Source organism: Ornithorhynchus anatinus, chromosome X5 (assembly GCF_004115215.2).
Source record: "Ornithorhynchus anatinus isolate Pmale09 chromosome X5, mOrnAna1.pri.v4, whole genome shotgun sequence".
NCBI classification, from domain to species: Eukaryota; Metazoa; Chordata; class Mammalia; order Monotremata; family Ornithorhynchidae; genus Ornithorhynchus; species Ornithorhynchus anatinus.
The window spans coordinates 56,945,145-56,971,934 of NC_041753.1; the positions used below are offsets into that span (position 1 = coordinate 56,945,145).

At 42.5% G+C, this 26,790-nt stretch overlaps 1 protein-coding gene across 9 annotated transcripts in view; it reads right to left on the minus strand.

The window, feature by feature from the left end:
* The window catches only part of APBA1 (amyloid beta precursor protein binding family A member 1), a 180,450-nt gene that overhangs the window by 17,520 nt on the left and 136,140 nt on the right, over positions 1-26,790 (minus strand). For 7 of the 9 annotated variants that reach the window (XM_029055285.1, XM_029055289.2, XM_029055284.2 and 4 more), the window contains 8 exons: positions 26,240-26,335; positions 19,923-19,962; positions 14,938-15,083; positions 9,505-9,537; positions 8,320-8,406; positions 7,339-7,524; positions 5,476-5,655; positions 3,746-3,958 (listed from right to left, as the gene is read on the minus strand). In XM_029055285.1, the coding sequence (XP_028911118.1) occupies positions 3,746-3,958; positions 5,476-5,655; positions 7,339-7,524; positions 8,320-8,406; positions 9,505-9,537; positions 14,938-15,083; positions 19,923-19,962; positions 26,240-26,335 (981 nt within the window). The remainder of the gene's footprint in view (positions 1-3,745; positions 3,959-5,475; positions 5,656-7,338; positions 7,525-8,319; positions 8,407-9,504; positions 9,538-14,937; positions 15,084-19,922; positions 19,963-26,239; positions 26,336-26,790) is intronic. The other 2 variants (XM_029055293.2, XM_029055292.2) reach the window with 2 other exon arrangements.

Genomic DNA, 26,790 nt, shown 5'->3' on the forward strand with positions numbered 1-26,790 from the left:
AAATAACATAATTCTCCCCTGTACACAGAACAAGTCCGGCTCCCTTCCTGCCCTTGTGTGGGGTGTGTATCTGGGGCAGAGTCTAACTAGCCGGGATGTATCTAAGCAAGAGTTGGTAGGCATGTCGATTCCTTCAAAACACAGCTGGCACTGTTCTGCTCCCCTGCAACAGATGGTACAAAGTGGGATAAAGAGCCAAATGAGGAAGAACTGGAGAAAGGGACAGTGGGGACTGCTGGCTCTCAGACAATCAACCAATAGATCAATCAATCAATGGTATTTATTGAGTACTTGCTGTGTGCGGAGCACTGTGAGCACTTGGGAAAGTACAATACAATAGAGTTGGTAGAAATGATCCCTGCCCTCAAGGAGTTTATAATCTAGTGACAGTCATTTTCCACTAGAAACAGGCACACTCCTCCTTCAGACAGAGAAGGAGTGTGGTCTAGTGGATAGTGCACAGGCCTGGGAGTCGGAAGGACTGGGTTCTACTCTGGGCTCTGCCACTTGACTTGCTGTGTGACCTTGGGCAAGTCACTTAATTTCTCTGTGCCTCAGTTACCTCATCTGTAAAATGGGGATTAACTGTGAGCCTCACGTGGGACAACCTGATTACCCTGTATCTACCTCAGTGCTTAGAACAGTGCTCTGCACATAGTAAGCGCTTAACAAATACCAACATTATTATTATTCTCTGCGCATCGGGTACTTCACCTGCATAATGGGGATTAAGACTGTGAGCCCCATGTGGGACAGGGACTGTGTGCAGTTCTATTTGTTTGTATCCACCCCAACATTTAGTACTGTACTTGGCATATAGTAAGCACTTAACAAATACCACAGTTATTATTATTAACAGAGTATATTGGGGATGACAAAAGGAGGTTCTTTTCCCTTGAAGGGTGTGTTGTTGATTCCTCGAGAATTTTGGAAATGAGAGTCACACCCAATAATAGATATAGTCCCTCAATATTTCCAGGAAATCTCCCTATAAGAGAAATCCAAGCTAATGTATCCTATCTCCAGGATTATTTTACATAGTTCTGACTTCAGACTGATTTCAAATGGAGTGTTACAGAATGCCTGCCCAACATGGACTCTGAAACCAGAAAGTATGAATGTGTAAGACATGCAAATAAGTGGCTCTGTAAATGAAGGCACTCGATTTTAAGTATTCACCATCCTGACTGGAAATCAGCTTAGTTTTATACCACAGCCATTTCCTGGTTATTCAAGATGGCTTGCTCAAGTGCAAAAGGTGGCACAGGGCAGAACCTGTCCAACTATTTCATTTTTCTTTTTCTCATGGCAACTAGTAGAGCAGTCTCAGACTAAGTCAGATGCGGTCCTGAAACCAATACAATCCTGGATTTTGGAAAATTCCCTAAAATCGGTTGCTTAAGAATTGAAAAAAGAATTCCTCCATTCACTTTTCCTCCCACCTATGCGTGTCTATTACAGGGGACGCAGCATGGCACAGTGGCTAAGAGCATGGGCCTGGGAGTCAGAGGGTCGTGGATTTGAATCCTAGCTCTCCCACTTGACTGCTGGGTGACCTTGGGCAAGTCATTTCACTTCTCTGTGCCTCAGTTACCTCATCTGTAAAATGGGGATTGAGATGGTGATCCCAATGTGGGACAGGGACTGTGTCCAACCCGATTACCTTATATCCACCCCAGCACTTAGTACAGTGCCTGGCTCACAGTAAGTGCTTAACAAATACCACAGTTATTATTATTATTATTATTATTATTGTTACAGAGAGACAGTGAAGTGGGGAGGAAATGGGGTGGGGGGGGGGTGGGGGAGAGAGGCAAAAATCCAGGCACTTGGGGGAAGCCCAAAAGTAGAACCTACACTTTATTTTTAACCCTCTTCCCATCCTGGACTCCCCCTTCTCTTCTAACATACAATAGCTTGACTTTACATAGCACTTGAATTTTTTTCCCCAAAGTACTTTCACCTTACTTACTTCATTTTGTCCTTTTACATTTCTATGAAGTAGATATTATCCCCATTTTGCAGAGGAGGAAACTGAGGCCCAGAGAGATCAAATGACTTGCCCATAGTCACACATCAAACCCCTGAAAGAGCTGGGCCTCTGAATGCTTGCATGCAGAGCCATATATTCTGTCCAGCCAGCCCCCCGCAGTGAGGGGATACCAATGAAAGGGGTCACTCCAGCACTTTCATCCTCTCCATTGCATGCCCCCTAGCTGCTCCCCCATCAGATGGACAGCAGAGTGCTCAGTGCAGGAAGCATTCTGACAAAGTTGTCAGCACTTTTCATCCCCCATCTCCCAGCTAGAGAGGGCAACCAACCAATCAATAAATCAACAGTATTTACTGAGTGCTTACTGTGCACAGAACACCTTACTAAGTGCTTGGAAGAGTACCGTACAACAGAGCTGGTAGACATGTTCCCTGCCCTCAAGGAGTTAACAGTCTAGAGGGGTCACAGACATTAAAATAAACTATGGCTATGTACATAAATGTTGTGGGGCTGAGGATGGGGTGAATATCAAGTGCTTAAAGGGTAATCAGGTGCTTAAAGGGTACCAAGTGCTTAAAGGGTAAGCACCTTTCTGGGGGCCTGATTTTAAATTTATTCTATTCAGTACACTACTTAGAAAAATGTTTTAAGAGGAATCTTGGCTTTAAATTCTAAAAATAGCCCCAAGACCGCATTTTACTTCTGGAGTAACAGGATGGGTGCTGAGAGTGTGAATTCAGCTTCTGAATGGCCACATGAGTTAGCCAGACTGTAGCTCATTGTGGGTAGGGAACGTGTCTACCAACTCTGTTGTACTGTACTCTCCTAAGAGCTTAGTAGGGTGCTTTGCACATGGTAAGCACTCCAGAAATATCACTGATTGATTGATGGTGGTGTAATTTTCACCATCTCCTGTCTCTCCCCATTCCAGTCCTTACTACACTCTGCTGCCAGAATCATTTTTCTGAAAAATCATTCAGTCTTCAACTTCTTGCTCCTCAAGAACCACCAGTGGTTGCCCACCCACCTCTGCATCAAACAGAAACTTCTTACCATTGCCTTTAAAACACTCAATCAGTTCGCCCCCTCCTACCTCACCAAGCTGATTTCCTGACTACAACCCAGCCAGCACATTTCACTCCTCCAATGCCAACCTACTCACTGTAACTTGATCTCATTTATCTCACCGAGGACCACTTGCCCGCATCCTCCCTCTGGCCTGGAATTCCTCCCCCTTCATATGTGACAGACCACCACTCTCCCCATCTTCAAAGCCTTATTTAAATCACATCTGCTCCAAAAGACTGTCTCCAAGTAATACCTCATTTCCCCCACTCCCTCTCCCTATTATGTTGTCCTTGCACTTGGATCTGCACCCTTTAATCCCTTGATATTCAACCTCCTCTCTGCCCCATGACACTAATATACATAGCTATAATTCATTTTAATGTATCTCCCCCTCCAGATGGTAAGCTCCTTGAGAGCAGGGAACGTGTCCACCAACTCTGTTGTACTGTCCTCTTCCAAGTGTTAGTACAAATGCTCTGCACACAGTAAGCACTCAATAAACATCACTGATTGATTGATTTTTGTTTCAAAGACATTTGGCTGTCTAACAACTTTGCTCCTTTGAGCTTTTTGGTGGTCTGAAAATTCTAGTTCCTACAAAACACTCTTTTGCACCTCCGATTGTGTCACCCTTTAATAATACTCCCAGCTGGACTCTCCCCCCCTCTCTGCCCTTTAGAATACCTTGATAATGCTCTGACAGGTGGAGAGTGGCAGGCCCACCAAGCTGGTGCCATTAATGGACATGATCTGGTCTCCGATATTTAGCTTTCCTGATTTCTCCGCTGGTCCTCCGTGCATCATGTTGGCGATGATAACTGTCGGCAAAATAGATCCCCAGCCAGACTCCACAATCACCACACCTAGGATTTCACCCTTTTGCTTCTCAATGAAAACCTGGAAGGAGAAAACGATCACGTTTGGATCAGTCAATGATCTAGGTTACTGTGGAATTGGGGCAGGGAAAATTTCATTCCTTCCCTTCTTGCCTCCTACTTTACAAAAATGTCAATTAGGATGGTATATTCGGGAAACCACTGGTCATTTCCAATAAGGACATTGTGATTTGACCGAGGAGTTTGGGTGTGGAGGGGAAAGATAATTCCCAACCAAGCCAAAGAATGGGGTTCTGATGAGAAAATCGAAGCTGGATGTGGTGACTTTTGTGGCACATTAGGGTTATGTAGCAACAGGATTTACACTGCAGAGCAGGAACTGCTTATAGCAGGCTGCTGCCAAAATCTGGGCTGGAGAAGACTGGAGATTCAATCCCCTGGGGTCGGAATGTATGTTGGGTAGGGGAAGGGTAGCATTTGAACATCTGCACACCCAGTACTGGTTGTCCCTCTTGGATCTTACGGGTGTCCATCAAATTGTAAGCTCCTTGAAGGCAGAGATCATGTCTTTTACTTTTATAGGCATGTTTCCAAGTGCCTAGTCCATATTCTGCCCACAATAAGCACTCAATACTGTTGAGGCACTCACTGGAAATGACAGGTGTCCTGTTGACTTCCCCAGTTCTTATCAACCCAGGAGAGCCAATAATTGATTGCAGAATGGCAGACCACCCATTTCCCCCTTCCCTCCCCCATCCTCATTCAGGCCACAGCAAGCAGTTGTTGCTGTATCCTGCTGAAAAGGCATTTTAGTACGATCCCTGGAGTGGTCCTTGAAGCAAAGGAGGATACTTACATCATTTGTTACAATAATAAAAGTTAAGCCAGGAGAGAAAATAAAATCCCCACTCTTCCCTCACTCGGCCGCAAAAAAACCAAAACAACATCATCTCCTTGGGAATAAATCTTCTTGCCAACTCCTGGCACTCACTCCCCTGACCTTAAGCTTCTGTTTGATTTTATTCATAGTTCAGTAATGAGGAGGATCTCACCAAAGACATTAGAGAACAACCAGAAAGGGGGAGGTCATTCTTCATCACTGTACATATAAAGGATGCCATATTCACTCTTAAAATAAAATGTCCCAGTTCTTTACTTGGGAGGTGCAGTGGGGGTGGGTAGGTGGAGATGTTATGTGAGGGATTCGTAGTCCACGCACATACAACCATTTATGGGAAAAATCAGCTACTCTCAAAGGGCTGCTGAGCTGGAACTCCAGGCAAAATGCCTCCCTGGGATACCCTCCTTCCCTCGCTTCAGCAGGTCAGAGAGGCAGCTGGAGACAGGGACAGGCAAGGCTGGATAGGGAGTGGCGAGTGGAGAAAAAGGAGAACTTTGGATGGTGCTGTTGCTCTGCAAATCAGCTTGCCTCTTTCCTGAGATTTTCTAGCAATTATCCTTCTTTGGACCCTCCCCTTCCGACTTCTTCTCACCCCTGCAATCCTACTCCCTTCCTGTGGCCATCAGGCCATGGCCTATATCACAACTCTGAACCAGGAGGGCTAGACAAATGCCTACGTCTTTGCAGTTTTCCGACTTGGAGAAGTGGATCAGATCATCATTGTACATGTCCTGGGTATTGAGCAGATCGCTGTACTCCTTCTGGCTGAGGTCTTCAGGGTTGATTCCATTTGCTCTGAGGAACTCCTGGTAGGCCACACTAAATGCCTGGCCAATGGACTGGGCAATCAGCTGGGCCTAGACAGCAGCCAAAGGGAGAGAGAGGACAATCAAGCATGTGGAAGTGGTCCATGAGTGACTCGCCCCCACCCCCCAAAAATCTTTGGGATTTTCAGCCACTAACCTTTTACTTTGATGAATTAAGCCCCATCATTGAATTCTAGGATTTTTACTATGGGCCAATACTTTTTAAAAGCAAATCCAAATCCAACCTCTCCCTTTCACCATTTCCTCGGTCCTCTCCCAAATCTCCAATCACAAAAGCTAATGGACATGAATGGCGGAAAACTGGGGGGGGGGGGGGAGGGGGGGCTAGGCAATGGGAGAATTGTCAAGTTTTCTCTCTCTTGGATAACTGGGTGATTTTTTTTTTCCTTTTGAATGCTTGGTGACTGTGGGGCACTGTTTGAAACAACAGTCTTTAAGGGAATTTGAAGCCAAATATAATGGTGCCAAGATCTGACATTAGGGGAGGCTTGTTCTATAATTAAAGGTCTGTTAATGGGAACACCACGACCCACCACGGCAGGGGTCTTCTAAACATCATTAATAGAAGGTGCCTCATTGACGACAGTCAACCCCCTGTGGCATCTTGGAAGTAGAGAAGCACCATTTTGCCCTCCTCTCTACTTCTTTCTTTAATTCGTCTTCCTCTCTCTGTGCTCTTTTTCTTTTGGAAAATACAGAAGGAAAAACGTCAAGAAATGACATATTAAAACAGGGCTAAACCAAGTAAAACCTTCCAAATGAAAAGAATGAGGAGAGAAGGGATGCCAAAGATATTATCCCTTATGCATATGGAGAAGTGGGATCCCTAGGTGAAATTAAAATTGATGATTTGCCCATGGATAATAATAATAATTCTGGTACTTGTTAAGAACTTACTATGTGCCAAGCACTGTTCTAAGCACTGGGATAGATCCAAGTTAATCAGGTTGGACACAGTCCCTGTCCCACATGGGGCTCACAGTCTCAATCCCCATTTTCCAGATGAGGCAACTGAGGCCCAGAGGAGTGAATTGACTTGCCCAAGGTCACACAACAGACAAGTGGTGGAGCTGGGATTAGAACCCGTGACCTTATGACTCCCAGGCCCAAGCTTCATCCACTAACACGTGAGACTTTGAAGACTACAGAGGATCGTTCCTATTGCTCACCGCTCCCTGATCATAAAGCTACTTTCCTGTTTCATGAACTTAATTTCATTATAGCACTGAATTTGTCTCTCAGCCTATCCACTACTCTTCTTTCACATCCTCCCTTGCCAAAATATTTAAGAAAGGGCAAATAGCGGGGTTTGAAGACTTAAAATGACTTGACCAAATCGTTTCTGGGACCTTTGACTTGGAATGAATGACAAACACTGGCAATGACAAGGAACTTAGTGAACTCAGTTCTCAAGAATCAATTAAAAGAGGTCTGGATCTGAGACCACCTCACACCCTTCCTGATTAAAAGCCCTGGGGGGGATGGGGAGAGAAATGATTCTTCCCCCAACCGCTTACCATATTTCAGACCCATCTCACAATAATTCCTAAGCTCCTCCCCTAGACTGAAAGCTCCTTGTGGGGAGGGACCTTTCCTACCAACTGTTATACTGTACTCTCCCAAGCACCTAGTACAGGGCTCTGCACACAGTAAGCTTTCAATAAATACCACTTATTGAATGGCCCCCAGAGATGGGTACAAAGCCACCCTTACATCCTCTGACTCAAAGACGTGGCAGATCATTTTATACTGCCGCTTCCCATCCTGAGACGGGTGAGAGGCCTCCACGTTGTCCTGGGAATTGGAACGGGGCATGCGTCTACGGGCCATCAGCACGACGATATTCCCAATATCAGCAATGTAGGAAATGGTCCGCAGGGGATGGTCCATCATCGTTTCCTGATTGGGGAGAGAAACCTTGAGATCAGGAGAGAGAAAGACCTTGAATGCAGGGGCGGGCAATCTGTGTATCTCTTCATTCTGTGCCTTTTTGTTCATGCTGCACCAGTGGCTAACGGATCCCACCAGCCCCAGCTATGCTTAAATACCAGGACCTTGTTGTTTTTAAATGATACTTGTTTAGTGCTTACTGTTCGTCAAAAACTGTTCTAGGCGCTGGGGCAGATTCAAGTGAATTAGGTTGGACACAGTCTCTGTCCCGCATGGGGCTCACAATCTAAGTAGGAGGGAGAACAGGAGAACTGAGGCACATAGAAGCAAAGTGACTTGCCCAAGGTCACATCGCAAGCATTTGGTAGAGCTGGAATTAGAGCCCAGATCCTCTGATTCCCAAGCCCATGCTCTTTCCACTAGGCCATGCTGCTTCCTGGATTTGAAGTGTTAGACATCACCTCTTGTGATTTGGGGAGTGTCTCATGCCTCTGAGCTTAGGTCTAAAGACACTTTTGGCCCCTGTGAGCAGAAAATCAAGCTGGTTCATTTGTTTTATTACCAGCTTCACCTCCATGGGGGTGATTTTTGGGGACTGACTTACAAGGCTGACAGAGCTCAATTAGAGGCATGGTAAACCTATGAACAACAAAATGCATCTTTTTTGTCTCTTGATCTTTAAAAAAAATAAGCCAAAAGACAAATAAGAAAGGGGAAAGCTTGTTGCTTCTGGAGACATCGGTAGCAATCCCACTTCATGGGTAAGAGCTCTGAGGTTAGAGTCTAACCAATGTTCAACCCTACCTGCGTGTCCGCATTCAATACTTTGATCCTCTGGGTAGAAATGAAGAGATCCACCTCGGTCATGGGTTGAGATTCGCCTTCAGGAGCCTGCAAACCCAAAGAGGTAGATTCAATCACCTTTTATGGAACATGCCATAACAAAGGGGTTAGGTTACAAACAGAGGCACCAAGACACAGTCACCAGAACAGCAATGCAAAATAGTGTTAGATTGCAGAAGCCAAAAGGTAAGACACAAAGGGATGGAAGCTAGTGCCGTCGGTACGAAAATGAGTTAGAACCATCGGATAAGGTGCAAAATTATTTTAATCCGCTAGCTTTTCCTCCCAATCAGACTGAACCCATTGCGACTTGTTGATTGGGTTTCATTTTCCTGTGAACAGGAGTGGCCTTAAGGAGAGATGGCACCAGCAGCACAAAGTCACTGAGGGTGCATCTTGCCCAGGGGATTGGATAAAAGCTCATCAACAATCCCTCCATGAGCCAGTGGGGACAAGGTTTGCAGTAGATGTAGATTAAGTCATTTGAATGCAGTTCTGGTAAGAGGGTCTTCCTGGTCAAACAACAACAGCAGCAATCATTAAAGATAACCCACTCCAGCAGATGTACGCCTGGAGACACTCAGACCCAAGGCCTGTGCTTCCAAAACTGGCAACGTACTTTACTTTGCAGGCACCCAGATCTTCCACTGACCGACGACTCCTTTGTGAATTGTCTTGGGGCTTAACTGGGGATTGGGCAAGTGTGGGGAAAGCTTACTGGTGGTTTTCTTTTTTGCATCCAGCAATCTCATACATTGGCAAGGCCAACTGAACCATCACTGACTGAAGTAGGAAATAAAGCACGGGCATCACTCTTTATTCTGTCGCTGTACAGAATGAAATCCCTTTTGCATCAGTCCTGCTCATTAGGTCGGTATTTTGGGACAAATGCCTCGTCCATTTAGTATTTCCAATCTTTGCCCTGGCCTTACTCTAACATGAAATGGCTAATGACAAGCAACAGAAAATGGCCAGTTTAGGCAAGTGACTTCCGAGGAATGCTGTTTTATATGGTGACTAGGAAATAAATCTCAACAAAAATTTGCTGGATGCAGAAAACAAAAACACAAAAGAAGAAGAAAAGCAAAAGTAAATAAATAAAAAGAACAGGCATAACACCAAGCTGATGAGATAGTTGTACTGCACCTTCTTCCTGCTTTTGGCCAATTTCTGGGCCATCTGATTAGCATGGAATAAACAAGAGACAGGAGAATGGTTAGAAGAATTTGCAGAGACTCAAAGTTAAGCAGGGAATCTACAAACTAACACCAGGTATTGGGCTAGTGATAGGTCTTAATGATTCTCTACTTGGATTTGAGGGGCTTAAGAATGCCTCACTCAAAATACAATCAGTTGCTAAATCAGGCAATTTAGTTGGGAACAAAGGAGAAATATGTTTCCAATTTTTTTTTTAAAAACAAACCTCATATTTTAGGCTAAAAGCCTCAGCTCTATGGTCAAACTGTTTAGCAAATCTAAATGTGTTAATGTAGGCTATTTAAAAATCTTTCCTCAATAGGTACAAATTTTGCTAAAATAGGGGCAATCAAAAATCCTTTCAGTTGTTTGAGAAAATCAGAGACATATGTTTTTAAAGAAGAGAAACATATCCATTCCTTATCATTAGTGTCAGAGACCTAGACTTCCCCAAGACAGATGCGATATTTATTTTCTATGGAATTCATATCCCTCTTAAAATGAGAGGTGGTAGTATGTACAATGACACACCTGAAAATGCTGAAAGCTAGGGCAGCCTTAGAACAATCCATTATTAGTTCATATTTTAAGATTTTTTTTACCCAAGATCACAAGAAATAATCCACAAAACTACAGTTCAGTTACAATGAAAATGTTCCTTGACACTGTGGAAAGCCAAAGGTAAATGTAAACCTTGCATAATTAACACCAACCTAATTAAATATTAAAAATCACTGATCTCTTTGGAGCTGCCCAGATAGCTCAGAACTCACCTGGTCAGAGACCTCATTTTAGTCCCAGCAGAAAATCTCTACCTTATTAATTGAATGAACTCATTCATTATTTAAATGCATTTTCTGGATGACTTTATTGTGAAAAAACAGGGATGAGTTAAATAAATACTAGTGACCAGGAGTCCTGGAATGTGGAGCACCCTTATCAATTTTTCACTGATTCCCCCCAAAATGGTGATTTTGCATTTTGCTCCACAACAGTTTGGAGGCAGCAGCTGAAATGTTGCCCTAAGTGCTGCTTAATTTCACTAAAAACACTTTACAGATGCACAATACCCTTTTCAGATTATGAACTATATTATAATTTGATAGCCTCCGATTAACATGAGATACTCTGACCTGCACCTGTGGGAATCTTTTTATTACATGACTTTTTGGGAACTCAGGGACAAAGTTTATATGCACTGTAATAGTCACATTAACCTGAGAAGGATAAATTCATGCCAATACTGGGAGAGTTTCCATTCTTGCTCAATAGCAAAGCCTAATGACTGTGTGGTCAAAAGACTTAACATGTTGGGGAAACAAATTCTGGCAGGATATTAAAAAGAACTACAAAATTATACTGAAAAACAGAAACTTTGGCTGTTGCTAGACTTGGAAGGGGAGTGGGAGAAGGAGGGCAAAAAGAGCTGACAAGTTCAGTGACTATGGTAACTATTTCTGAATTTCATTTCGTTTTACCATCTTAGAGCTTTGCCACCTCTGGATCATTTTGAAATCTTAATGGCATATAGAAAACTTACAATTAATGCAAGGACAAAACCCAGCACAAGATGAGCAGACCAAAAGCCTGAATTAGAAACTGTACTAAAGGAAGGAGGCCCCCACAAAACACAGCGGAAGCATGCATCAGAAGCAAAACAATACCCTTCTTCATGGTCTATGCAATCAATTAGAGGTGTATTATGCAACTGGCTCATTAATCACCCAACTGAAATGGAAAATAATATTTTAAATCAGGACCACAGCTACAGAAGACTTTGATTCTACATAGTGAGCCCCTTTTGTTATCCAATTTTTTAAAAACTCCCCTTATTTATGGATAGTATCTCCAAATGCCTTTGGTAAATCAGGAAAGTGGGTATAAAATGTTGATATAAATGATCAAACATGTTATTTTTCTTTACATTTTTGAAAATAAGAAAATGCATGTGCCACAATCCATGCTGAATAATGACCCAAGCCCACCAGTTAGTAGCTGGTATTACATAAAATTAGAAGGGAAAAAAAAACCCAGAGAAAATGTCAAAATGGGTTGGGATCATTGGAGCTATACTGCTAAGCGGAATGGGCTCTTATACCTATGGGTGGGTTTTGAAATGAAGGAAAGAGATGAAAATGGCTTCTTTACTTCAACCCCCTGGGAGTGAGGACAGAATGTGAAAAAAGGCAAGAGGTTAGGAGTGAAGCTTTGCCCAGATAAAAAGAGTACAAGGAAGTGCAATGATTGGAGAGGGAGGGAAGGAGAAAGAGAGAGAACACTAAGAAAGAACAAGGAAGCTAAGAGAACACAAACAAGCTCAAGGTGAAGAGAGAGAGAGAATGCTAAACTGCTTAAGTCATGGTGGAATTTGAAGGTAAGAAGATCAAACTTGAGTTCCACATCTAAATTAGGAACAGATACATTCAGGAGAACAAATGCCCCAATGGAACAGGATCAAGGCCAAAATCTTTGGATATGACAAAGACACAATCACGGTAGTAACAACAGGGCAAAACTTCTTATACAAAGTGAAGGGAAGAATCAGATCCCCAAGAGGCACAGGCAAAAACTAGACATGGATATGAGACACAATAATTTCATATGTGCTCAATGACCTATAAGTAAAGGATTCACCTGAGGTCTGAGGAAAATCATATACTCTCCAAAGTGGAAAAAGACAATAAAATCTTAGTACTTTGTAGAACAGAAAAGTACATTGCTGAGAACAAGGATTATCCAGACATTTAAGTACTAAAAGTCTTCCTTCCCTGCAATACGTTACAATATCAGAAACACTTACTTTACAGTTGTGGTTTTTTATATGCACAAAAGGAAAGGGCAAGACATCCAGAAACATTTGGAGCAAAGTGAAGGCAAAATGGGGGTTGTGGGCTTCTCACATGGACCTTGAGGCACATTTACGGCAGAAATGAATGACCAAGCGGTCTCCATTATAAAAGGGAGGCAATTTTTTCCCCATTCTCCCAAGCAGCTCCAACCCTGACCAGTCATCTCTTCAAAATCCCTATACTGTACCCAGGGCAAAGGAAAAATGTAGTTTAAAATGAGTTCACTTCCCTAAAATATATTGCTTTAGCCTGAAAAATATAAGCAAACCAATGGATGGGGATCAGTCCGGTTTAGCGAGTAGGACATCAGTGTGTTTCATGGAGCTTGGATAACAACAAAAAATAATGATAGCCATGGAAATGAAAGGGTATTTTCAGGTAAAAATCCAGGCTCTGGCTTTACTGCGTCTCTTAACCAGCTGACCCACCACGACTATCCAGGTCACAAGCAGCAGGGAGCATGGTACATTAGGCCCTGTCAGCTTGGCATTAGAGCCCCACACTGTTATCGGGTGTTAACTATGTAATTAGCTGCAGTTACAGGAGAAACAATATCCTGCAATCACCGCTAGCCATTAAGCAATACAGAAAAAAGAAATGGCTAGGAAAGGAGAGAACAAGGGGTAAAGAAAGGAAAGAAGACAGAAAGAAAAAAAATAATAAAGTGCTTCCATTTCATTTTCATTAAGTCAGTCCTTATCTGTCAGCCAATAACAAAATATGTTAATGTGGATCTTTAAAAATCCAATTTGTCTATTTATTTTTTCTTCCACTCTCTCATCTTCTCTCCTCCCCTCCTTCCTGTCCTCCCTTCTCCATTTTAGAACCTCTTCTTCTATTCTCCCCTCTCATTCCCTTCCCTTCCCTCTCCCTGTCTCTCACTCTTTCATGCTTCATTCCTCTCCCACTGTGAAACACTCTACCTGCAAGAAATTAATATACAATTCTATTCACCTATTTCACTTTTGTTCTATTTAACTGTAATTAAGTAGGTGGCTAAGATCTACGTACTGCTGATCTGCAGTCTTTTTAAAGTGATGCCCATGTACTAATGCACAACCATCTATGTGACCTAGCCAGTGGGAATGAGTTGCTATTCCTGCCTTAAAACTTGTGATACAAAGTTCTGTAACTGTTGCTTCCACCAAATCGTGAAGATGGCATTCAGAAGAGCTTGAGGATGGCTTACAGAAAGGTCAGAAAATCCTTGGGGAAAAGTATGGCCACTTTCTTAGGAGGTTGGTATGTTTTAAGAACCTACTGTGTAAATGTTTCCCTTTTGCGAAAGAAAGTTAGAGTTTAGTTGCACTTTGCAAACAACCCTCCTCCACTTGTGTGTGCACCAATAAATGTCCATGGGCATGGGCTTTGGGGAGATTACAAAAGTTTTTATTGGTGTTGAGATCCCTGTGTTGATTTCCCAAATTCCAGTGTCTTCCCATAGTTGGGAACTGAGAATTGAGTGCATAATCATCTTATAAACTGGTGAGTAAAAATTGTGGGTGAATCTATAACAAATGTTTACCTGGATGTAAAAGGATGATGAGGAGAAAATTAAATAGTAGGCAACAATTAATTTGTGTTTTCTAGTATATTGTGAAATGAGAAGGTGAGAAGGCAGGAAACAGCTTACTTTTGGTGGTACAATCATTCTTTTGGGCCACTTGTACTATCCTAGGAGCATCCCTGGCTGGGGTGACTGGTGGTGATAAGGCTCTTTTAGGATGCTGATCTAGGGTGACCAGAAAGCCACCTGCTGCCCCCCTTTCACCTGGCAGTTCTTTGGTTCCCACTCCTCAGTATCTATTGTCGCCATAAATTGAGGGGGCAGATGTTGACCCCAGCTCTCCAGACACTGCCCTCCTGTTCCTTGCCCACCATACACCTGTGGGCAGTGTAGAAAGGAAAGTGTAGAAGGAAGTGAAAGTGGCACCCTAAGGAAAGGTTGGCTCTCCTCGGGGCTCAGAGCCTTTGGCACAGCTTCAGGACACCCTTCTGTACACTGGAAAAAGGTAACTCCTATGTGTTATTGAAAAGGGTTGCATCCTTTTACATCACAGGGTATCCCAAAGACTGAATCTATGCTCAAAAGAGTTGTGGACAGAAAGCCAGTAATGATCCCAAATGCTGAGCTGTGCCTATGACTTAAAAAATACCATAATTAACTCTATACCAGGAACTCTATACCAGGAAATAAGAGGCAGCATGGCTTAGTGGAAAGAGCACGGGCTTGGAAGTCAGAGGTGGTGGGTTCTAATTCCAGCTCTGCCACGTGTCAGCTATGTGACTTCGGGCAAGTCAATTAACTTCTCTGTGCCTCAGTTACCTCATCTGTTAAATGGGGATCATGACTGTGAGCCCCAAGTGGGACAACCTGACTACCTTGTATCTACCCTAGCACTTAGAACAGTGCCTGGCACATAGTAAGCACTTAACAAATACCATCATTATTATTATTATTAAATCGACCTTTGCTATGGAGTATTCAAGAGATGGTCACCCATAAGCTGGCCACACAAGATGCCACACTCACCTTAATTCTGCTCACTGCTTCCTGGGCCTGCATCATTCGCACATTCTTGGAGGGAGTTTTGTCAGAGAGCAGCTGGGTAGAGCCCAGGTAGTTGGCCGCAAAAATGATTCCATCAATTAAATCCTCAGGATCACAGGGCCCAGGAACTACAACACAGAGACCCCAGAAGTGAGCAAAGCCACATTCTGAGGGAGGCAAGGTAGAAGACACACAATTCAACTCCACATCTTAGGTGAGCAAATGCTACTTCTCAAGTGGCTGCAATTCAGTACAGGGGAAGGTCAGTGTCACTGTTATTTATAACTGTCACATCTAGGGATGTTACAAAGGAAATACCTGAGTGGCTGGCTATCTCAATGCCTGTGGCAACTGGGTGCACCAATGGGCCCCAAGACCAGGGGCAATTTCTTTTCGGTTCTAAGCAATGAGAAATATCCATCCAGAAAAGGAGACGGTGGACCCTATGTGGGACAGGGCCTGTGTCTGACCTGATTATCTTGTATCTGTCCCAGTGTATCTATCAAGCCAAGTTCAGGGGTTGGCACACAGTGCTTAACAAATATTAATATTTTGATTACCATTATCATCATCAACATCATTAAAAAGGGCTCCCTCCCCCGTCACCCCTAATGATGCAAACATCATTTTGATTAAATGTGAAATCCAGAGGATTCAGTTGGCATATTACAAAATACCATCTTTCTCCCCGTCATTTCTTACTCCCTAATTCACAGCCTGACATTCGCTCACTCCTGACTTTTCTCTATGATTAGGGTGACAAGATTTGCAAAATAGAGAATGGGGACAAGTAAATGCTTTAGAGGGTTGGCCTATCAGATGGACATTGGTACCCTGTTTCTGCGGGATTACTCCTGGAGAGCTCGAGTTCTTCTGCCCACAGTTTGACAAGGAGGAAAACCTGTTGTCCCCAAGGTACCTGGGGGTACTGGGTCAATATTGAAAAAGTGAGGGCAGCAGAGGGAAAAATATCTCAAAAAGGGAACTTATGGCCCCATTATCCATAATTCACATTGTAATTAGATATGAGAAATGGAAATTCTGAACTCTGCTTTGTGGTGTTGAGTTTTAACTTTGAAAGGGATGAGCTTTACAATTGCCTTCTTTCCCAGAACAATTCCCTTCTTTTTTGCTGCCACCTCTTTTACTATAAACCAGAGAGAGAATTTATCCCCTCAAGGAAGAATAATTTAAATACAAGCAATCAAAGCCAAACAATTTTCCTTAGCCTGGATGCTATATGAATTAAGGGATTCATTTATTCTCCCAAACCAAAGCATCCTCGCCTAAAACAAGGCAACGTTTTAGGCTAATTTACTTGAAATTGGAACCATCTCCCTTTTCTTCATGGAGGTTCATCTACCATGGAGTAAAATTTTGCCCTAAAATGTCAAACTCGTCTTTCCTTTTTAAATAGCTGCTTAGAGCTGCTTAGGCTGCAAACTGAAATTAATCCATTCACCAAAAATTTTTTAAAAACTACCTCTACAGAAGTAATTGAAATAAAAATCAAGAGATAGGGTTTCCCAAAAAATCCTTAAAAAAGATTATGTGGTAATTAAATGAAGTTGCTATTACTGTAGGTGTGTTATAGGTCATTCAACCAAAAATCGTTGGAACAAATTCTGAGGAGCAGTTTAACATCCCTCACCATTGCAATATCACTACCTCATTCCCCATCCTCGTTTCCCCCTCTTCAACATGCTAATTACAGGTATGACATGGTTGACATAAGGTCCATGCTGAGAAGCAGAGTGGACTAGAGGCAATGAACACGGGTCTAGGGATCAGGAAATCTGGGTTCTAATCCTGGCTCTGCCCCTCGCTTGCTGTGTGACTTTGGGCAACTCACTTAACTTCTCTGTGCCTTGGGTCCCTCATCTGTAAAATGGAAATTCAATACTTGCCCCCCGCCCCTCCAACATAGACCATGAGCACCATTTAGGACAGGGATTATGTCTTATGTGATTGTCATAGCTACCCCAGCGCTTAGTACAGTGTTTGGTACATAATAAGCACTTTACAAATGCCATAGTTACTATAAGGTCTTCCCAACAAACTGAAGATGTATCTCTCTACCAGAATAAACACTTTTTCTACTGTAATAATATGCAATGTATGAAAATTTCTGTAACCACACGCAGCTTAAAGGAAAGAGCATGGGCCTGGGACTCAGAGGATCTGCATTCTAATACCGATTCATCCACTTGCCTGCTGTGTGACCAATGGCACATCACTAAACTTCTCTGTGCTTCAGTTTCCTCATCTGTAAAATGGCAATTCAATACCTGTTCTCCCTGCTACTTCTAATATAAACCCCATGTGGGACAGGGACTGTAGCCAACCTGATTAACTTGAATCTACTCCAGGGCTTGGCACATAGTAAAGGCTTTATTAATACTGTAATTCCTATTCTTATCATTCTTGCATGCTTTGTGACTTTTTATGGTACAAAGCCTGTTAGCCCTTCTGTTATAAACACTTATTTCAGAAAAGAATATTCTGCATTTCAAATGCCAACTAGAATCTTAGCAAAATCTCAGCCAGAAAGCTAATTTTTAAAAAGCACATTACAGCATCCATTTTCCATTCATGAATGCAAAAGGAAAATAAAATTCTCTCTCTTTCCTTTAAGGGAGGTTTTCTATTACACACCCATAACATAGCTCCAACGATTCCCTGAAAAGCTACACTTTTCCTCTTGAATAAGTGTGGGTGTATATTTGTGTATGAAAACAATAAAAAAACTTTTAAATGTCTATAAATACCATTACCTGGAAGGGAGAAATATTTGTAAGTGAATGAATGCTTTGATACATGTCTAGAAATGATAATGAATCCTCCCATAATCTCATCCAGAGTTTATGATAGCTTTTTCATTCAACTAATATTAAAGAAAAAAGTTAGAAGCCAGGTTGGTTCTCCTGCATAGGTGCTATGTTTAGTACCCGGCTCTCTCTGTATCTGCAGACTACTGACTCATACCCATCCTGGACCCACACATGCAAAAAAAAATCTATTTACCCAGCCTAGCCAACAACTTGGCTGCAAATACCCACAGATCTCCATGGGTTTGATCTGTTCTCCATCTACACCCACTTCCCTGGAGAACTCATTCACTAGCATGACTTCAACTACCATCTCTCTAAGGACGATTCTCAAATCTACATCTCCAGCCCTGCTCTCTCTCCTTCTCTGAAGTCTCGCATTTCCTCTTGCCTTCAGGACATGTCTACTTGGATGTCCTACTGACACCTCAAACTTATTATGTCCAGGTTGGGAACCGGTGCTACATACTGTGCACATGCAGATTTCTACAGCAGCAACAAAGCATATTGGGCTGGCCTGGGCCGAGGCAGGCAGGGCAGGCGGGCATGGTAGGGAGAAGGGGAAAGAAAAGGGACAAGCAAGATGGCCTCAGGGAGGGTTGGGGCATAATCCCAGCCAATACTTACCCCAGGTTTTATGCGTGCGGTGGCTCTTTCATCCATTTATTCATTCAACGCAGCATCAGCCAGCTTACCTACATCCAACCCAAGCCTGCACCCTGACGCTAATTGTCTGAACTGATCCACAACCTCGATTATTTAATGATATGGTTACTTAACTTCTCTATGCATCACTTTCGTCATCTGTAAAAGGGAGATTCAGTATCTGTTCTCCCCCTTACTTAGACTGTGAGCCCCATGTGGGATTGGGACTGTGTCCAACCTGATTATCCTGTATCTACCCCTGAGCTGTGTCCAACTCAATTTGCTTGTATCCACCTCAGCACTTAGTACAGTGCCTGGCACACACTACGCGCTTAACAAATACCACAATTATTATTACTGTGATTGCCAGGCAGTAAGCACTTAAATACCACAATTATGATTACTATTTTATTATTATTAAATACTAGAATTATTATTATTATTGTGGTCCCCATGGTTTGTTCAGTATATGTGTAGGCATACCACATTTGTTGAGAGCATCAGCTTTGGCATTATCTCTTTTTATTTTGTGTTTCCAGCTTAATTTTTTTTCCTTGTTTCATGGAGATCAATTCACTCACACTGAAAGGTGCATTGTTTCAGGCAGTTGGGTTGCATTGGTCACGAAGGGATTGACCTAATAGCGATATTGGAGTCTTGGTATTTTTTCTCAAAACAATTCCATGGAGATGACTGGAAGATGCTCTTCAAAATTTGGGAGATCAGAGTCCAGTCTATTACTACATTGAGTAGGCATTCATGAGCATAAGACAGACATCCTTGAAACTTGGAAATTTGCACAGATACAGATAAGAGTCCAAAGTTTTCAAATATCTGCTCAGAGAATCTCACAAAATGTGCACATTAAAGATTCCCCATTCCTCCAAATGGCTAATTTGGTTTAGCCTGTTTTTTTTTTTTTTTGGCCTGCTCAACCTTCCTAGTCCCAAATGTAAGAAGGAGATGTAAACAATTTAATAAAAGAAAAAAAAACCTTTTTATTATTTCAATTGGATTTAAGTACTGGGGATTGAGAAAGGAATTTTTTGCGGGGGGGGGGGGGCAGGGGAGTTATGAGCTACTTAAAAATTCCCTTAGGTAGAAATCACACAAAAGAAGTGGATTTGATCCATAGAAACTAAAGATGAAAGAGACCATAAGGGGGTATCTAGTTCATCCCCCTGCCTCCTTGTTACCCCAGGGAAATGGAAATCTGTCCAGTTTTTAGAGTTTATACTGCTCTCCTCATAATTTACTCCAAGTCTAACATTCCAGCAAGGCAGTTTTCCTTATACCTAAACTAAATCCCCTTTGTCCTCTCAGTGGAAACAGGAAACACCTAGTCACTTCTTCCTTCAAATAGTTGAACACCATTGTTCGGTCACCTCTCAACCTCCTTTCCTCCAAGACAGCATTCCCTACAGTATGATGTACTACGGAACTCTAAAAGATGCCTGAATTGTTCTGCATTTACATTTTTTTTTTGTATCTTACCTTCTACGTAGGTTGGGAATGAAGCCAAGCTTTTTCTTGACTGTAATTAAGAAAAAGAGAGTATCAAAGAGGGCAAAACATGTTCAAAATATACATTGAAAACCCAGCCCTGCAATACACAAAATAAATACCTGACCAACACACAGTTATGAACAGTAGAGAGTTGGTTAGAAAAAATGAAGAAAATGTTCACAAAATATAGGCATTTATTAGATAGTGTCATAAACTGCAGTCTAGTTGTTTAGTTATTATATATGTTTATTCACTTATGCATAGCATTTATAGTATTCTTTCACTCTTAACTATGGTACGATCACCAATGTATGTCTACTGCTTTCACTATTAGCGTGCAAGCAGTTGAAGGTCAGGGACTGGGTCTTTAACTTTGGAGTATTCCGTAAAACTTATTACATTACACAGTCCACAGAAGGCACTCAATAAATACTTTTGATGTTGATAGTATTTTGGTAATTAGAAAACTATTTTTTTTTCAGGCAGCTGCTGGATTTTTGGTTTTTCTTTGAGTGTCAGAAGCTGCTTAAATGGCTAGTTCTGCCAACAGAAATAACAAAAAATAATTCAAATTTTAAAGAACTTCACTATCAAGTCAAAAATCATTGAACATTTAAAGGGCTAGCAGTACGACTATGGCTCTAGAAAACATTCCAACAGGGAGGCAGCCTTTATAATATAAACTTGGATTAACTACTGCAGTCCTACTCTTACTAAGCCATAATGTGTACTGTTGGTTTTGATCTCTACCTAGTCTCATTTATTATTCTGAGAAACATATTCCTTGTGCGATTTACATGTGTATACCCCATTAAACTGTACATTCCTTGAGGTCAGAGAATATGAGTTTTGCTTTGGTTGTACTGTACTCAGTAGGTGCTCAATAAATACCACTGATGGACTGATCAGAAACAGAAGCATGAGTAAGAAATTAATGATGGGCCATGGAATTTTGCTTCATGAAAAGCAAACTTGATACCCAACCCCCGGTCTCACAGCACTTATGTACAATACCCTTTACTCTGCCATTTCTCCTATCTATAATTTATTTTAATGTCTGTCTCCCCGTCTAGACTGTAATCTCCTTGTGGGCAGAGATCATGTCTACCAACTCTACTGCATGGTACTCTCCCGAGCACTTAGTGCAGCGCTCTGCACACAGTAAGCACTCAATAAAAACCACTGATTAATTGATGAGCTCTCCCAACAGTAAGAATGACTCCCAAACCACTTTAAAAATGGGCAAGGTGAGCAAGTACACTGCTTGAGGAGTTTAGAGTAACAATTCATATGCCTATTTGTTCTACCTGGAGTAATACTTACCTTTTACCAGCTCTTATAAAGAAATATACTAAAGGCTGAGTTTAATTCAAATAACAAACTTGACCTTGTTCAGACATATGTTCCATATATACAACTGGCACAAATTTAGGGGTGGATGGAGAAAGGAAAACTATCACTCTCAGGTGGGTACTGGTTAAAAAAAAAATTCATCTCTTTAGAAGGTAAAGAACGCAAAGCCGTATGGGATGAAGTATTAGAATGAATCAGAAACTATATTTTCCTCACAGGGTGGGACAGTATGGATTTTTGAGGGGCCACCTGGCCTATTGGTCTGAAAACTGAAGTCAGAGATAAAACTTTACTTATGTCAAGCCTATCCCTGGCATTGTCCTGCTGGGTTTGAGATAAGCAAAGCACAAAGGTTAGAAAAGCTACACATTAAAGAAGCAGCATGGCATAGTGGATAGAGCACTGGCCTGGGAGTCAGAAAGTCATGAGTTCTAATCCTGGCTCCACCACTTGTCTGCTGTGTGACCTGGGGCAAGTCACTTAACTTCTCTGTGCCTCAGTTACCTCATCTGTAAAATGGGGATTGAGACTGTGAGCCCCACGTGGGACAAAGGACAGTGTTCAACCCGGTTTAATTGTATCCACCACAGCGCTTATTACAGTGCCTGGCACATAGTAAGTGCTTAAATACCATTATTATTTTTCCATGATTTTTTTTTTAACCAAGAAGCTCGATGATCAGTTGACTGAGTTTTTCAATGTGGTCAGTAGAAGCAGTTAGGCCTCCAGGTATCCAATTACCCTGTCTATAGCGTTTGGCTATTATTTGGACAAACATGTACATTATGGTAATGCTATGCTCAATGGTGAATTCTTCTTTAAAACAGCAATTGCAAAAATGCATAACTTTACTGGGCTGTGATATAAGAGCTAGAAAAACTAGAATTGACCTGGATGGTGTTTGCTGTTCTTGCTTCTATTTATGAGCACTTGACTAGAGAAAAAGTGCTGTTGCTTTATTTTATTGAAGATGTGATTAAAGCAAAGACGTGTAAATTCCTGCATGCATATTTTAAGGACAACCAGAAACGTGCTAATGCTAGTAGAAACTGAGAAATCAAGTCTGCAACACAGCATCTGGTTCATTACCTCAGATATGTAATCAGAGGACTAGCACTTTGTTCCTCTGCTATATGGACTATGCCCAATAATCTCTCCGACTAGCAGTTGGAACTGTTTTAATGAAGTGAACAAATTCACACATTAATGAAAGCCAAGAACAATGATTTTCACTGGGATTTTCTCTAGGGCTACATCAAGTTGTAAGAAAGACTTGGAGGACCATAAATGTTCAGGTATGATCATTTACATATAATCCACACATGTCTACAGTTTGTGTTGTCTATTCCCAAGTAGGTTTCAAGTGACAATTGTATTACTGTCTTCAGGCAACAATGATCATTTTTTGCTTATTCTTCCTCTGTTCCTCTTCCATCCACTATAATCATATAATTACTATACATGAAAGAAGAGGTGAGAAGGCAGCATATGTGAATCACTGAAAATTAAACACCCAATGGTCAAATACTAACACATCAATCATCTAGGGTTCGGTTGTCAATGTACAAATTGTCACTGAAACCATTTGTTGAAGCCTCCCCTATCCTCTGGGGGATTATCTAGACTGCAAGCTCACTGTGGGCAGGGAATGCATCTGCTGTATTGTACTCTCCCAAGCCCTAGGTACAGTGTTCTGTGCACAGTAAGCACCCAATACATACCATTGATGATGACTACCATTCAGTGGCTCTCTTCCTCATTTCTTCCCTCTTCTGAACGCCGTCCCTTCTCCCCTGCCAACAACTCCCTCAGCAATTCCTCCTCCTTCCTCTTTGGAATTCTCCTCACCTTCCTACTCCTTCCTCGCCCTATGGGGTTTTCTTGCTTCTCATTCTCCCTTTTTACCTTTCCCCAACCACTCCTCTCTCTGGGTTTTCACCTGACTCTCTCCAACTGCTGTTCTTCTCCAGGACAAACCCACAGATCCCCCATCTGCTGAGAAATTCCCCCAACTATCCTCAACCAACTCCCGTCACTCCCTTCCCAGCCTGCTTCCCTGATCATTCCTCTGCTATCTCTGCTCATCCTTTGGTCACCACCAGGCTCCTTCTTATGGGGTGCAGGGCTAGTGTGTCATGGTGATGGATGGAAAGGATTGGCTTAGTTGGGTGAACGGGAAGGCTAAACAGGCCACCAAGCCCCCTCCTTCCCAGTGAGGTGGCTGCCGTGATAACCGTGGACAGAACTCCCACTGAATACCTCTTCCATGCCATATCCACCCTGAAGTCTGTGCATTCCCCAAGATGGAGATTCTGTTGCATTTATATATTCACATACATCCCATGATACAAATGAGTCAGGTTCCTTGAAGATGTGATTGTACTATGAATGGCTGCATCACAGGGTACTTTTTCCACAGACTTACGAGCAATTAGGTAGGATCTATTCCAGGATGATTTGGCTGGGGACAGGGATGGATTGGGGTGACTTGAAGTCGGCAGTGGCTACGGAGGTTTGAGAGGGGATCTCCAGCTCTTACCGAGGTGCTTAACATATACCATTAAGTATTATTACTTGATTTTGAAATGCACTATGAGATTTTATGCCTTACTCTCTCAACTGCAAAATTCAATGCTTGATTTACGGTATTCGTTTTAAAAAACCTGTCTCACGGTTACTAAAACATTTAAAAAAACCCAGATGAGAATTAATATTATCATAACTGAAGGGAGAGGGGAGAAGCGGTGAAGAAAGTTGAAGATTGGTGGCTGGGGAAAGGGAAAGGGTTAAGAGAGGAAAGAGGGAAAGGAAGAAGACAGGAAGGGAGAAAGAAAGGGGGAAATGGAGAGAGCGGGGGGAGGAAGGAAAAAGGGAGATGGGAGGTGGGCATTTCATTCTCAGTCCAATACCTTTACCTTTCTCCTTCCTAATCTCCACAGTCACCACAAGTCAGTGGTTGCTGGACAAACACACATCATAGATTGGGTGTTTTTAATCCCAGTATCATGCTGGGGAATGTGATATGCCAATCCTGCTAGACACTGCCTACAGTGATCTTGCAGTCTAGATAATCCCCCGGAGGATAGGGGAGGCTTCAAAAGATGGTTTCAATGACAGTCTGTACATTGATAACCTAACCCTAGATGATCAATGTGTTAATATTTGACCATTGGGTGCCAGACATGAGTGTGGTGATTTTTGTCATGAAGGAACAAGGGGCAGGGTCACAGCATCCAACTTCCCAGTCAACGGCACCTCTCAAATGGCTGCAAGGAGTGACACAAATGCAGGCGGGTGGTACCCTCCCTCTCTCGTTATACAGCCCTCCTTCGGCCAGGGGGCGAGGAAGGGGGCTGGTGATTATGGTGCCATGTCTCATGGACAGACAATCTCACATATGTGATCTTCAGGTTCTGGAGGTCTAGAGGGACAATTTGGCCCGATGGATTTGGGGCCAGGTAAGGATCCACACTCCTGGGGTGGGGACTGGACTGAGGATTTTCAGTCTATCTCCTGGTGGTTTTCTGTACATGGTGGCTTTCAGCTGGGAAGTAATAGCAAGGAAAAACTGCAAAAGAAGTTATATACATAGTAGAGTGGGGTGGCCAGCGGGGAGGGGGGAAGCTAGTTTGTCACAAGACAACTATCATATGGCAAATGCAAACTGTATCTGTACAGTTGGGGGCACACAACGTGAGAAGCAGCTTGTTGGCACATTGCCACACTTTCTTCACTTTCGTCCTTGCGCCCAACCCCGTTTGAAGGACTGAAAAAGTTGGGGGAGTGAAGAGGGAGGGAGTGATCAGAGATCAGTGAGTTTTCCATTTTGGCAAGCCATCATTAATTTCACTGAATGTGCCCACTGAATCCAAGACGGCTGTGCCTCAAAATGATCAAAGCATTCCGAGCAAGTTGCCAAGTCACTCTGGGATGGCCTAGAAATCCAGTTGGGAAGCACTGCCTTAGGACACATATCCTTATTCTCTGGCTTTCAAAAAATACCTCCTATTTACCTCAGATGTAATGAGAAAAATCTACTGCCAAGAAATACACCTGCATTTTTGTTTCAGTTGAGTTTTAAATACGACTTCTTTGAACAGGTTCACTTCTCAAGAAAAATGACGGATGGCATTTTCATCTGCCCCAAATGAGAAAAAATGACAGTCACTCATTAGTTGGTTTTGAATTTTACATATTTTCGGGGCTAGTTAGGCAAGCACTCCATTTACAAACAACCATCCCCCCACCCAGATGACACCACAGTTCAATATTAACTTCCCCTCGATTCCCATAAAAAAGCGCACTTGGGATTTAGTTCTAATACTTGCTTAAGTCAGAAAGACAAATGACAGAGGAGTCTGCTATTCTCCTTGATGGAAACGCCCATATCTTTCCCCTTGCAGGAATCTGGTCCCATTTTGGGGAATTGTGAGGAATGCAATCCTGAAGGAAGCCAGGCATTCTGCAAAGAAAGAAGGGACATGCTCCTTCGGCTCACAGGAATGCCAGTGGTGCTTCTGCTGGGGTTTTTTTCAAATGCGGCTTTTCCTTTGGAAGAAAAATAAGCTCGCTGTGGGCAAGGAACGGGTCTACCAGCTCTGTTGTATTGCATTCTTCCAGGTGCTTACTACAGTGCTTTGCACACAGTAAGTGTTCAATCAATCCCATGGACGATGAAGAAAAATCAATAATGCACAGGATAAATCTTCCCATAGGCTTTGAAATCAACTTAATTTCCTCAAGTCAACAGTTAGCGATTGATGGAGATCACAAGCCAAGGCTAGCCATCAGAAAGGATGCTTAGTTCATGAGGGTTTCAATCAGAGAGACTTAAGAAAACTACTGTGAAGGTTAATTGGGCTTAGAATCTGCATGAAGAAGGAAAGGGGATAAACAGGCACAGGAATGAACTGGAACAGGATGGTGGCTTTTGTGAAAAGATTGCACTCTACCTCTTTATTAGTGGAAGGTTCTGCCGTGTCATCCTGATGATGTTGCCTACTTGACGATTCGGCACCTCGGGGTGAAGAAGAATCAGGAGATGGAGACTAGATATGGCAAGAAAATAAAATTAAATGAAAATCTGCATGGTCCTGGTGATCATCTCACCTCTAGACTATAAGCTCATTGTGGGGAGGGAACATGTCTCCCAACTCTATTATATTGCACTTTCCCAAGTGCTTAGGATAGTGCTCTGCCCATAGTAAGTGCTCACAAAATACAATCGATTGACTGAGAAAAGGGAGAAGAGAGGTGGAAGGGAAGCAAAATATAATATGCTAAACATTTTTGGGGTTATAATCACATGGGCATGAGCAGCAAATAACAAGAGCCCTAAGGTTTTCCCATCTTGGGATTCAGTGCCCGCCACTTGAGAACATATCTACCAACTCTGTTGTATTGGACTCTCCCAAGTGCTTAGTATAGTGCTCTGCACACAGTAAGTACTCTGTAAGTACAACTGATTGATTGATTAGGACATGTATGCATACAAGATGCTTCT